Source organism: Schistocerca gregaria, chromosome 1 (assembly GCF_023897955.1).
Source record: "Schistocerca gregaria isolate iqSchGreg1 chromosome 1, iqSchGreg1.2, whole genome shotgun sequence".
Classification (NCBI taxonomy): Eukaryota; Metazoa; Arthropoda; class Insecta; order Orthoptera; family Acrididae; genus Schistocerca; species Schistocerca gregaria.
This window is the reverse complement of record NC_064920.1, coordinates 824,696,044-824,710,257: the sequence shown is the minus strand read 5'-3', so window position 1 is coordinate 824,710,257 and position 14,214 is coordinate 824,696,044. Positions and strand designations below refer to the sequence as shown.

The 14,214-nt window shown below is 35.8% G+C and overlaps 1 protein-coding gene across 1 annotated transcript in view; it reads left to right on the top strand.

Annotated features, from left to right (window-relative positions):
* LOC126276055 (sodium channel protein Nach-like) overlaps positions 1-14,214 on the top strand; it is a 159,662-nt gene that overhangs the window by 116,877 nt on the left and 28,571 nt on the right. Inside the window, 1 exon segment of the mRNA XM_049977250.1 lies at positions 11,485-11,606. Within this exon segment, the coding sequence (XP_049833207.1) occupies positions 11,485-11,606 (122 nt within the window).

The window sequence follows — 14,214 nt, the reverse complement described above, 5'->3', positions numbered from 1 at the left end:
ATTCTTTCTATCTTTTGTGTCTTAGTCATGTACCTTCTCTGTATAGTATGACAGGTTGAATTATTGTAATGGAGATCCTAATCTTCATGGATCTCAAAAGCCAGGGCTTCAACAGCTTTTCGTGTGCCAATCTTGACCTGTTTCCTGCTTGGATTCTTGCCATTATTTCCCAGTCTACCTCATTCTTTTTACTGCGTACCGTACTGTCGCAACATAGTTGAACTCTCTTATCCTTTCAAACATTTTACCATCCACATGTTAAGAACTGTCATTCTTCTCTCTGCTCACTGCAAGATATTTGATCTTACCCATATTCATCTCCAAACTTGCTCTCATTGCATCTTTCATTAACACTCTTGTCATCCGAACCAGATCTTTCTCATTCTCTGCTATTAAAACTACATCATTCACATAGGCCATGGTGTTGATGCTTCCACCTAGCTGTATTCTTGTCTCCAGGTTTGTTGCCATTCTCAGTGCTCTTTCCAGAGCCAGATTAAACAGGAGGTGGGGTGGCAGTCTCTTTATTACAGTCCAGTCCTCACCTTGAGCTGCTTTTATCTTCACGTAAAAGGTATCCAGGATCAGAAAACTATTACATTTTAATTTTCAAAATTATGTTTCTGGGTTCTTTGATTGCCTTCCAGTAGAATTCTCATAATTAGACTACCAAACAATGTATGTATCTCTTTCTGTATTAGTTGCTTGTTTATAAATTTAATTTAAACATAATATTATCTAATTAATGTTTCCTTTAGTTGAATACAATCATTTTGCATTTTAAAATTGTCATTTATTTTCCATCCCCTTACCATAAGATGTCTCTCTAATGTATTCCATTTCTCATTTTATGTCATTTGAGTATTTCTAATTTTAACATTTTTTATAATCCACTATTTCACTGCTCTTTTTGTTCAGTTTCAATTTGCTGTCTTCTTTAATTTAGTATAGATGTTAAAGACGCTAGTGTCATCCACCATAACCAAATTACAACCAGTGTACAGGACATGGTGCAGGGTGCATTTTACAATTATTAATCACTACTATTTAAGTTCATATCAGATATAAAATGCCCAAAAATGATTTTGCACATTCTTAAATCTCTGTTGTGTCTTTATGACTCTTAAGTGGAATGCACAATAACAGCAACATAATTGTTCCCCCTGTATATTTAGAACACTGATTTTCTAAACTTATTCGACTCTGTTACGTGAGGATAACAATGACCTCTTCCAATGATTCTCATTTAAAGTCACCATATATGTCCATAGCACATTCATAAATAACTGTTGTAGTCCTAATAGCACAACTCTGAATTTCTTCAGACTCTTCTTTGAGTAGGAATGTGTGCATACAGGATGGCAAAAAGATGAAGAAAGAGACACAAGAGAAAGAGAAAGATATCTGCAAGTTATTTTTGTCTTTATGAAAGCATCTGAGTCACATGGGACACACTGCATTGTAAATCTTATACATTAAATTGTTGACAGTTGATTTTGTACATTCTTACTCTCTGTTGTGTCCTTATTTTTCTTAAGTGGAATGCACAATAACAGCAGCATAACTGTTCCCACTGTGTATTTAGAATACTGATTTTCTAAACTCATTCTACAGTGTTATGTGAGGATAACAGTGACCTCCAATGATTCTCATTTAAAGTTACCTGATATGTCCATAGCACTTTCATAAATGAGGAACTCTCAAAATCTATCAGAAGAAAAGTTAGAGCTGAATGTTCTGCCAATGTCGAGACAGAGCACTGTGTCTCCATAGTCTCAGGGTTGTTATTGATATTAAATTCTTCTACTCATAGAGGTGTATATGTTGTCTTGATTGTAAGTGACAACCTAAAACTGAGTGGGTAGTAGGACAGAAGTCTCATAGTATGCATGTAAAAAGTTAAACTGTGAGTTGATTTGTGACATGAGCAGATATCACAGTTCATAGTTTACTGCTTGAAAGACACAGATATCAAGGTCTGTGTCAGTCCATGCATAATTTTAGCTTGCCACATAAATAACACTCAATCTATAGCCTGCTGAGAGTAAAAGAATTTGATATCTTTCACGGTGCAATTTTCTTTCAGGGAGTGCTATAACTATTTTAAAAAATTGCAGCATTGTCAGATGCATGCAATCGCTAAGGAGACTACACCAATCAAAGTCATAACTGTATATCCCTCTGGGCACATGAAGTATAATTATTTAGTACTTAAGTATGCTCAACATTCTGCAACTGCTGGTACAAGCTCATACTGTAGATGTCCCTAAAGTTCTATGCAGCAGGCACAAATAAATATTGAAGCCCTCAAAATTAAATGTGAGCGAGCACAAACATCACATTCCACATAACCATTAGACTTGTAAGCCAGTTAAAAGTGTGAATTCAAGTCTGATGGGTGGTCAAGCTAAACTGATTACATTTGTTTCACCAACCACACAGTTAGCATCAACATCGCAGGAGATGAGTCATAGTTCATGAATGAATGTAACTGATTTTTTTTGTGTGGGGGGGGGGGGGGGGAGTAGGTTGGGCAAGTAGGGGCTGAATAGGTAGGTGCAGTCTGCTGAACCAACTCAGATACACAAGCGTGTGCCACAGTTTTTTCAGATATTTGTTGTTAAGTTTACCTATTGCACTTGAATGCTTGCTTTTAACTGACTTACTAACATGAAGATGATGTGTTTGGTGTGTGTATGATGAATTTCCCATGCTTCATGTGGTCTTGTGCTCATGTTCTTTTGTTTGTGTGAAGAAGTCTCTTTATTTTCCAAGTCTCAAATCTAGTTAAATGAATTTCAGCTAAATTACAATGTGGTGGCCTATGTTCCCTTTAAGATGAATGTACAATTAGTGTCAGTGTTTGTGATGAGTTCTTGATTGTGTAATGCTATGGATGAGTTCTTGTGATGTGAAACTGGAAATATGATATCAAGCACCAGCACAAAAAATTCCTCATGAAGCTCCAAGGTGGTAACTAAGCTTAGCCTTGTCATGCAATAGTCAGACCTCCATCAAGACCATCTAATTGTTCCCATGTATTAATCACTGTACATAAGTTTCACATTAAACACAGGGATTCAGCATGCAACAAGGTAGTCACCAGATGTATGTAACTGCCTCCCATTTTCTTGGCAGCTATATACTGCTGACAATTATTTTTTACACTCTAAAACTCAGACTGGATTGTCTAGGTTAAGAATCCCTGCAATTGACTTCAGTAATCTATGTGGACATGTTTGTGTATATTTGTATCGTTTCAGTATAAAAAACAGAATAATCTTCTTTCTTGATTGAAAATTCTTGTTCACATATACTTAAAATGTATTTCCTCCTTACATATGTGTTAGGGCTCCAAACTGTTTCCTTTGCATGATAGGCACTTTTGGTTGCTACAAACCACTCAGTATTGCACAGTAGAGTATTTCCAGTTTCATTTGTAGCTTATTCCAAGACACTGCTAATATGTTCAAATTCTTAAAGTTAATAACTGAATAACATTAACGGGAGGTCACTGAAACTACAAAATTAGGACTATTAATTAAAACAGAAACATTTAGTCAGAGTTCAAAATCCGTTGAAGGAAGCCAGTTGATAGCATAGGAACCAGAATTAATAAAATCACTGAATGATCCTGGATACTTTCTCAGAGGGCAGTCTCTGACAGTATGCTGAATGGTTTGTTCTTGGGACCCACAATCACCGACTGGAGAGTCGTGGAGACCCCATTTGTGCATCAGAACATTACACCTGGCATGACTATTTTATTGTCCCCACTCACTCTCTTCAGATCAAATCATGGTAGACTGGTAGATGGATCTTGAAGACTTGGATGTTTTATTGTTGCAGCATTCCACCTCCTGCACCAATCTTCTTTAAGGTCCAACTTCTTGTTTCTCCATTATGCCACAGTGGATAGCATGATATCAAGCTGTCTGGAGGAGGGTAATTTAAGACTGTATGAACTGGAAGGTCTTGGGGGTAGTCAGGATGATGCAGCATCATCATTCTGGATTGGTTGCTTCTTGGCATTGCCATTTAGATAGTGGAATGTTATTGATGGTGTGCAGCCAAGGGATTATTGTGGATTTTAGTATATCTGTAATAATCCCCATTGATTCATTCAGACTGATGTTTAGTTTCTTGGTGTGAGCACTGTTTTACCATACTGGGCAGAGTATTCAGCAACTGGGTATACTTGTGTCAGAGTTGCAGAGTGGAAGCTTCTGCACTCCAGGTCGTGACAGCAAGTTTTTTTTACTATATTATTTCAAGCCTTTAGCTTTAGGTTTGTGTTTTACAGCTGTTTTTTTATATGTTAATGACCAATCGAGGGTGATGCCAAGCTATTTAGGCTGAAAATTGTGTCTGATCCTCTGTTGACAGAAATTCACATTGAGCCTTGTAATTCTGTTGTTTAAGTGGACTGTGTAGACTTCTGCCTTTGCTCCATTTGGTTGCAGTCTCCTTGCTTTGTAATATGTGTTGAGAATTTCTAAGTCTGTAGACAATTAATTTTCTCATTCCTCGAGTGTGCTGGTTTGCATGGCTATGACATAGTCATTGGCATAGCAAAACTTTTTGTCAGTAGTATTTGGGACATCCCTGATGTACAGGTTGAAGAGCAAGGGTGCTGGGATGGATACTTGGGGAAGCCCATTTTCATGGTAAATGACTTACTCTCTTTTTGTCCAATGCTAACCTTGAATTAACGGTTGTTTAACATATTTCTCACAAGTGTCATCAGTTTCTTATTTGGGGCACACTTTTTAGCACACAACACAGTGTCATATGTTGTTGACAAAACGACAAAGTCCACCAAAGTCTTTGGTATCTTCTGGATCCAGCCTCAATGTAGAATGTCAAGGCTGGAAACTGTTCATAGTAGGTGATCTGTCTTCTGAACCTGGCCTTATATGTTGAAGCTGTATCGTTTATTATTCCTTGAATTCTGTTAAGGATAAGTTGTTCCAGCAGTTTGCAGCACACACTGAGAAGCACAATTGGCTGGTAACTTGAGGGGTCATCAATTGGCTTTCCACACATGATGACTGAAAGTGTATTTGCAAACTTGAACTGTTGAGCTACTTTTCCAGTCTTGAGTATACCTTTGTAGAATCTCTTCAGCAAAGTTCTTCCATGTTCCCCAATATGTTTTATAAATTCATGGACTATGTCATCCGGCCTGCTGCTTTCCTGATTTTCAGTGCTTTGATAGCCTAATTTATATCTCTTTCATTAAAAGGGTCTGATAATGTGGTGTTATCATGAAGGTAGCCACTAACTTCATTCAGTTCACCCTTTATCTTTTCTTTGATGGTTGAATCAACAGGAACCTTCTCAGCTCTTGATTTGATGTGTAATGCTAGTTCTGATAGCAATGTCTTTGGTTGCTGATTGCAAACATTGGTCGCAGTGCCAGGATTCCTTAACACTGTCCATGCCTTCCAGCTTGAATGAGTGAAGTTTAAACTGGAAGTCAAGTCCTTCAGTTTCGACTTTCTTGCTTTGTTTAGCTGCTCTAGTATTCTTTTGGCAGTGTCAGTGTTTTCAGTCTGTTGCTATTCTGCAATTCTGCATACATGTTTTCTCTTGCATCATCCCGGCAAGGGATGTAATGTTTCCTGAGTCCTGGTCGTGTATTGCTTTTGGCAGCTCCAATGTTGACTCCCATAAATTTCTTACAGTTTTGTACTTTTGGGGCTATCCAACATAAGTTGTTGTTGATCTCCTGAGTGTACTGATCCCAGACATCTCTCCTTGTTAATGGACTTTGTGACAGGTATCTCAAACCCTGTACTGATTATTGTAGGGTGGTGCTGGCTCCTTGGGAACCTTTTTAGGACTTTTTTTGTATGACTCAAAGGAAGTGTGTTTTCACCATTGGAGAGAAAGCACAGGTCAGGTCATCTAGTAAAGGTTTTCATTTCTTTGACTACATAACTAAGATATGGTTATTCTCCTTCTGCACATTCTATTAGATTATCTCTAATATCATCAGTGTGTCTATAGCCACAGCTTGTGTGATGACTCTTGAAATCATCTAAGTATACCCACGGCTGAGGTACAGGGAGTAAGACTAAAATGGACCATTGGATGTTTGGTGGTTTGTACACTAGAACAACATTTCAGCCACTCAGCTACACAGTGATTACTTCAATACCACTGACCTCATGACAACTCACTCCCTTAATATCAAGGAGGCTATTTCTTATGTATATGATAGAGCCATACAATGTTGTGGCAGAAATCCTATCTTTTATATTCTGTAATCTTACCCTTTCTTATATTATCTTCATTTAGATGGAATTCTTGGTGACTCATGGTATCAGTGTTATGATCTATGGCTACTTTTCTCAAGTACTCACATTTGTCTTTTGATAGACCTGCATTTATTTGTCAAATATGGATACTTTGTCCAAAATTCTTACTGTAGTTATCTCCCCTAAATCACATAAGGTAAAAGCTGGTATTGCTTCTTTGAAGTTGTACTATGTGTCTAATGGCCTATATTTCCATGTAACTGTAATGTTTTAGTTAAAAAAAATTATTTATGTTATACGCTAAGTAAATATGTTACTTTTATTGTTAACATTAAAGTTTGATGTAGTCCACAATTTTTTAAAAAGAGCTGAAGTAGTGAAAACATTTTCACAAAATATTTAGAAGATTTGTGATGCACTGTTACTGGATTTGAAAAGCATATGTCTTGGGTCAGTATAAATTTTATCTGATGCACTTCACTTTGAATGTGTTGCACCTTGTAGATACAATGTTGTACTAAAACTTCCAGTAAAATCTAAATAACTCTATAGCTACATGCACACACATTTGTGTATGAGTGTGTGTGTACTCTAGGATTAAAAAGAATTTGCTGGAAAACTGTTACAATTTTGAGTCTTGTTTATGTGCCTGTTGATGCCTGAACACACCTACTATTCAGTGAGTTGTACCTTTTAATGTGTTACATAATGCTTTACTGTGAACATGTTAAGTTTTAAATCTTTGCTATTGTGGAATTAAAAAAGGTATCAATGGTAAATGTTTTGTGTGGTGTAGCAATTTATAAGATAAACATCTGGTATTTTTTAGTCCTTAGACTAATTTATTGTGTGATCTTCACTAGTAAATTAGAAAATGAAAGAAACATGCTGTTAAATTATGCAGATCAGTCATTAAATTACTACAAAGTTCCTGAATAAAAAGATGTATGTATTCTTTTCCTTGTCATTCTGCAATGACATGGTTCATTGTTCTGATACACATGATCACAAAGTAAATACTGAAACAAAGTGGCAATGAGGTGAATTTGTGGAACTATGGCAGGATCATTTACAATATGATGATGAAGTTGCTCTGGGAAGAGACACTCGTTTAAGCCCACAAATGGATAAACTAACCATGATGACATCCATTCTTAATACAGTTAATTGTACCTATTAGAAGATACAAATTGTATTTTGATGCAAGATTCCATAGATAATTTGCATTACATCTGCCAAAATTATTTGGAAGAAATAATGTTATATGTTTATATGTATGGATTCATGTTAGCAATTCAGAGATTACCAATTAGTGCAATGCTGAAATTTGGTAAAAATGAGCATATTAAGCTTTTTCATTACTCATCTTACAACTGAACACAAACTAAATAAAATATGGTAAGCAACTTTTTCTACTACATTACACATGATATTACTACTTAATAAACTATTTGTATAGAGAGTAGAAGAAGTTATCCAGAAGAAATGATTTCAAATTAGATTTGAAACTTGCTTTCCTGCTTACCAGATATGTTGCTGAGCATGTAATTGAATATATTGGACTCGTCTCTGAGACACTGTCAGCTATTGTAATGTGTAACAAAGATCATTTTTACTTCTAGTGCTGTAGCCTTCACATTCCCACTCTTTTCATATTGTCGTGCATTTTTTATGATGGATTTAATTAACAAATATGTATATTTCACGGAAGTCAGTTAGAATGATGAACTCCTTAGAGAGGCATCTACAAGGTGACTATGCAGAAACACAACTGAATATTCACTAAGGTAAAAATCTCTGGAATAAACTAAGATGAATTAAGCCATTTATTGTTTGTTACTTATGGCAAATGTCAAACAGTAAGTTCCATGTTGCTTGTACATCTAAGAATATTGGGGCTATCAGTGAAACAATATGCCATACACTGAGGGTAGTGATATGCACATATACAGATGGTGATAGTATCATGTACACAAGGTGTAAAAGGATAGTGTATTGGCAGAGCTGTTATTTGTAATCAGGCGATTAATGTGAAAAGACTTCTGACATGATTATGGCTGCATGACGGGAATTGATGGGCTTTTGAATGCAGAATGATAATTGGAGCTACTAGACACATGGGACATTCTATTTCAGATCATTGGGGAATTCAATATCTGAGATCCACAGTGTCAAGAGTGTGCTGAGAATACCAAATTACCTCTCACCTTGGACAGCACAATGACCAATGGCCTTTCTGTAATGACAGATCAGTAGTGCTTGTGTAGAGTTGTCAGTATTAACGCTCAAGCAATGTCACTGGATCACAATTGTTGACAACTGGTTTTAAGAACATTACGGAAATTGTAGTGAATGATTTGGCCACCCAGATCACCCAACATGGGATGTAATGGAGAGTAAATTCATGCACAAAATCCTGTCCTGGCAACACTTTCGCTTTTGTGTGTGGCTGTAGAGGCAGCGTGGCTCAGTATTTCTACAGGAAACTTCCATTAACTTGTTGAGTGTCTGCCACACTGAGTTGCTGCACCACACCTGACAATAGGACACCTGACATTCTATAAGGAAGTATCCCATGGCTTTTGTCAACTCAGTGTATATCCTTCATTTTACTCAGTTGCTCTTCCACAGAACCACACTATACAAACTGTTTTCTAAAGTGTTTGAGCCAAAGACTTTGAAATTATGATTACCATCCAAATAAATAAATAAACAGTTAAATGTATTCCGAGAAATTTGCATGAGAATAGTTGTCATCACATTACAATTAGAAATCCCATCTTTAATGTGACTCCCAACAGTAGAACATTGTTGGGAGATTTGAAATATTGTAAATAAAGACTGCTACTATTAAAGAAAGGTCGATAGCCAAATTCGGAATTCACAAAACTGCATCACTAAGATAATAGATCAGTGGAAAGAAAATCACAATTTTCAGCTCTAAAATGCAGTCTGTGGTACAGTATTTACTCAGTCATAGTAAATCCCATCAATACAGAGAGCTCTTAGGGATGTGGAATGATTCGGGTTTACATTACTAGGCATATGCAACCAGTGCAGACTAATACTGTAAAGCATATTAACTACAATTTATAATTGGTACTTATTTACTCACACTGGGAATTACTTGTATATTGCATTACATGCATGTATTAGGAGAAAATCAGATGCTCTGAAGAAGTCACTGAATGCTGAAAATCTACTCAGTCCCTCCACCCCTAACCACCTCCTGTTGGAATATCATAATTTCAATGTTTTGTCACTTTGCATATTAGACATGAAGTAGAGCACCTGTTGTCCAACAGATAGCTATGTTTACGTCACAGACACTTCTCTAGTCACCCCTACACATTTATTCATTCATTTGTTCATAATGTTCTAGAGATCTAGCCAGTATACTGTCTCAGGGATATGTAATAATATAAGGTATACATTTAAAAAAAAAAAAAAAAAAAAGGACAGGCAAGTACCAGAGTTAATGTGCATACTGAACTTAAATTCACTGTAAATGTTTATAGTGTTTAATATGATTTGTAATTATGTTAGTTAAATTAAATGCAACCTGCTACATTAGACAGAAAGTCATACCATAAACTAGACCAACTTTCACCCTTTGGGGCAACTTTGTCAAACATTGAGGGAAAAGATAAACTATTTTCCTCCAAAGATTATCCTGAAGATGCTGGAAATCCAGGTGTTCTATACTCTTTGATAGTTTAATCTCAGTCTAAGTTGGTCACACTAGTATACAACTTCATGCTGGAAGCATTGTTACAAATTATTCCCTTCATCTTCGTAAAAGATTATAACAACTTTGATGTCTTTGGATCTTAATTCCATCCTTAAAATTCAAGTTTTGTGCAAAGAGGAGAGGATATTTATGTTTTGGTATTCATTCTTTCTTATCTCATGTTATATTTCCCCTGTTTATGTTCAACTCCTATGTATAACATTTCCATTCAGGAAGTATCAGTATGTAACTTTAACTGCATTTTCTTGGCCTTACTTTCTTTGACAGAATCTACATTAACATTATTCCTCCATATAACTTAGGTACAACATTAACTGGTCAAAAAATATTTTCCAAACATAAAAATGTAAATGTTCCAAAGTTGTCCTGCATTGGAGTAACATTAATCCAAAAAGGAAAAAAAGTATTTTTTAAATGACAATATTGATTAATTATGTACTCTGCCTCAAAATGTTCTCTAAAACCCATCACTTTTGACATTTTTTTTTAATTTTTGGAAGCAAAAATGAAAGGCACAATAAACTTATCTTGAAAACCAGAAAAAGTGGTCCAAACTCAAACATTAAGATTTGAATAAGTTACTGCACCCTCAGTTGCATCAAAGAGCTGTTGTTTACCTTCTATTGCTTGGGATAATATGTATTTTAATACGTTATAATTTTTCAAAGAGAATAGTTACCAGCATGTGCAATGCCAGAGGCTTGGTTACACTACAGTACTGTTTTTCTTGCAGCTTTACAGTTAGCACTGCTTCTTGCCATGTAGCTACATGAATTTCTAGTCCTTAAATATGAGTTCTCCGAGAAACAGTAGAAAAAATGAGAAATGAGGTTATCTCTTTTATGTACATAGAGTGGTTGAGGTTCTCAGTTTCTTGCTTTATGTTATGTGGAAGCTTGTTGAATACTTTTGCACCATAGCACATAACTGGAATATGAACCCTAAACAGGGAGACAGAGTCTATGTATAAATTAGAATTAACAAGTGTCTACCCAGGTCACATCAAAAGCTCTGAAAAAGCAGTTGAGGACTTGCAATGTGATAAGAGGGAACACCCAAGAATTTTAATAATTCAAAATATGCTGGGAATCAATGACTTTTAATTTTTGTGTCTTGTTTTATAATTGAGCAAATCACAGTTCAAATGAAACTGATTTTTGCTATCAGCAACAAACTCATTAAAATGAAAAAGTACTTTGAAGTGAATTTATAACTGCTGAGTCCCATACAGACATCTCTGTCATAAGTTTAGCTTTATTCTTTACACAATATTCTCACTGTTTGTTTCTGGAAAATAAATACTGTAATTTATGCACACTGCTCTAGAAGATGACTCTGAGATGGCATGGAGTGAGAAATATGCAGACTATGCCAACATTTTTACCTTCTGGGCAACACAGTGAGAGGTACCAGTGTACTCTTTTCTTTTTCTTTTTCTTTTTTGATTGCTTCTTTTTACTTTTTCCACAGATCGATCCCAAAGAATTTGAAACACAGTGTTTCTATCAGAGTGTGGGCATTGAAATTACTTCTGGTGGTAACAGATTTTTCACTCCTCGATTCATTCACACACTGCAGGCTACTTCTATAAGGTATACTAACAATACTGCATGTTTAGTGTTAGTCTACTGTCTTTGTTCATTATAACAAGTACTTCCAGATTTCCTCATGTACATGAAAAAACAGCTAATTTAAAAATATAAAAAATACTGCTATTGTACTGTTTCTCTCTGCCTGTGAATTGCTAGGATTTTTCAGTGTACATTGTGACTATAAACATTTGCCACAGAATAACAATCTCCAGACTGAACCACAGTTAGGGATAATATGTACATTATTTTTATTTTTAGTATTGTGGCAGTGAAAATACACATTTCATCCTGATTCACTCTTGTTATTAACAGTAATAAATATACTGGTGCACAACTGCAAGAATCTCTAAGACCCTGAGATAACATCTACAAAATGTTCAGTTAACATTATACAATATTCTTCTTGCACACTTCTGTAAACGAAAACTTCTTTGATACTGAGATTCTACCATTATGTTGGATCATTATAGAGTGAAAATTTGCGAAGTATTCTAGAAATTCCATCTGAAGATCAACAAGACATAACTAAGCTTTCTGGTTGGATTATTCATGTGCTTGTACCACCTCAGCTTATTATCCTTCTTGATGACCAAGAATTTTGCACATTGAGCATCATCCATTGTGTTCACATTGATCTGTACTTACAATACCAGTGAGTCATTTATTGGTTTGAAATGCTTGCATGAGTCTGTGTAAGATCAATGGTTAGGGAACAGGAGTGGGGCACCATATATAACATATCACATCTCCAAATTAAGTCTATTCCTGAATGTTCATTTCTTAATATGGATTCTTTTGCTAAGGCATAGCTCCACCCATGAAATGAGAATGCTTTTAATGCTGTACCATCTTTGTTTATCTTTAGCAGAAATTTATTATCTACCCAAAGGCTGTGTCTAGTCTAAAAATGTCAATAGAGTAATTTATCTTAATTAAATCTACCAAAACTGAATTTCTTGATTGTGTAAAGCTTCTTCTGTGAAGAGGTTGCACTTGGAACTAATTGGCAATTAAACCAGTTGTATCCCAAACAGTCTCACATCGACTAAAGGCCTGTCCTAAGTTAGATTGATTGTCAGTGCATGTGGATGGCACAAATGTAATTCATTTAAGAGCAAAACAGCTGATTTTGAAGGTGTGTCATTTTTCACCAGTGGAAGCAGTAAGACAGTGCTCAAATGGAGTAGGACACTGTGTCATTCTGTGTAATTCAAGGATCATCTCCTTGGCAAATTATTACTGACACTTGAAGAACAGCTACCAAATTCTGACATTGTTGCACTTTAATGATTTTTTTTTTGGGGGGGGGGGGGGATGAAGCATTTCCCGTCACCACCTTCCTGAGCTGAGAGTTATTAAAGTTGTGGGAAAAAATAAAAAGTAAGGTTTGCCAACGACACTGTAGTTCTCTCTGAGACAGAAAAGGACTTGAAAAAAAAAACAGTCGAATGGAATGGATAAATGGATAGTATCTTGAAAAGAAATTATAAGATGAATATCAACAAATGTAAATCAGTGGTAATAGAATGTAGCTGAATTAAATCAGATAAATTTAAAGAGAAATATGGTTGCCTGGCAGAACTTTCTGCATGTGATTGAAGGGAAATCAACTGATGTTATAATAAGAATCGATGAGGTTAGGAAGAGAGGAGTGTATGAAAATGGAAAAAACTAATCTCAGCTATAAAGACAATAATGTTATGTGGAGCCCAGGATATACCCTTACGGGTGCATGGAGATGAGGGATTACTGGGTGGAGAAGACAGTCAGGAGAGAAGATTTTGAATAGACAGGCAAAGAGACATTAATACAACACGTAAAGTCGGTCTCAAAAAATGTCACTGTATCAATAAGTCAACAAAAGATTATTTAATAGATTGCTGTGCTGGTGTTATTACTGGAAAAATGAATGATTGATTCTATAAGGGAAGCAAAATTTTTCACCATAATAGCAAATGTGACAACCAATATAAGAATCCCTTAACAGCTATCACTATGCATACGTTTCTTTGATGTTGAGAGTAGTGCTGTTAGAAGAATTTCTAAAATTCACTGCTGTTACTGACCTGATAGGTGAAAACTCAAACATCATCATGCGGGAGATTAAAGCTTTGATGTAGCTTATTGCCAAGGACAATCCTACGACGGAGGAGCAAGTATGATTGGTAAATTTAAAGGAATTCAAGCAATTATATCTTAGGAACAGTATTAGCAATTTACAGTCACTGTGTATGTCACAGGCTCAATTTTTCAAGGCCTGTGTTCTAAGCATCAGACGAAATGCTGTAAGTATAATTTGTTCCGAAACGATCTTCTGCTCAGCGACGACTGTCACTATAGGAAGAAATACAGACATCTCTTCCAGAAAGAAATATTCAACACTAAGCAAACTGTGTGAAACACGTTGGGTAGAGAAGCATGATTCTGTCCTACATTTTCGAGACATCTTTCCTATGCTAACTATTGCACTGCAGAAACTATGTACAATTCGCAGTGGAAGTAGTACCGGTATTGCACGACTGCATTTTCCTTACTTCGCGCTGTGCAGTCATCCGAATTTGTTGTAAGTTTATGTATACCTGTGAAAGTGCTCGGGATAATATTGACA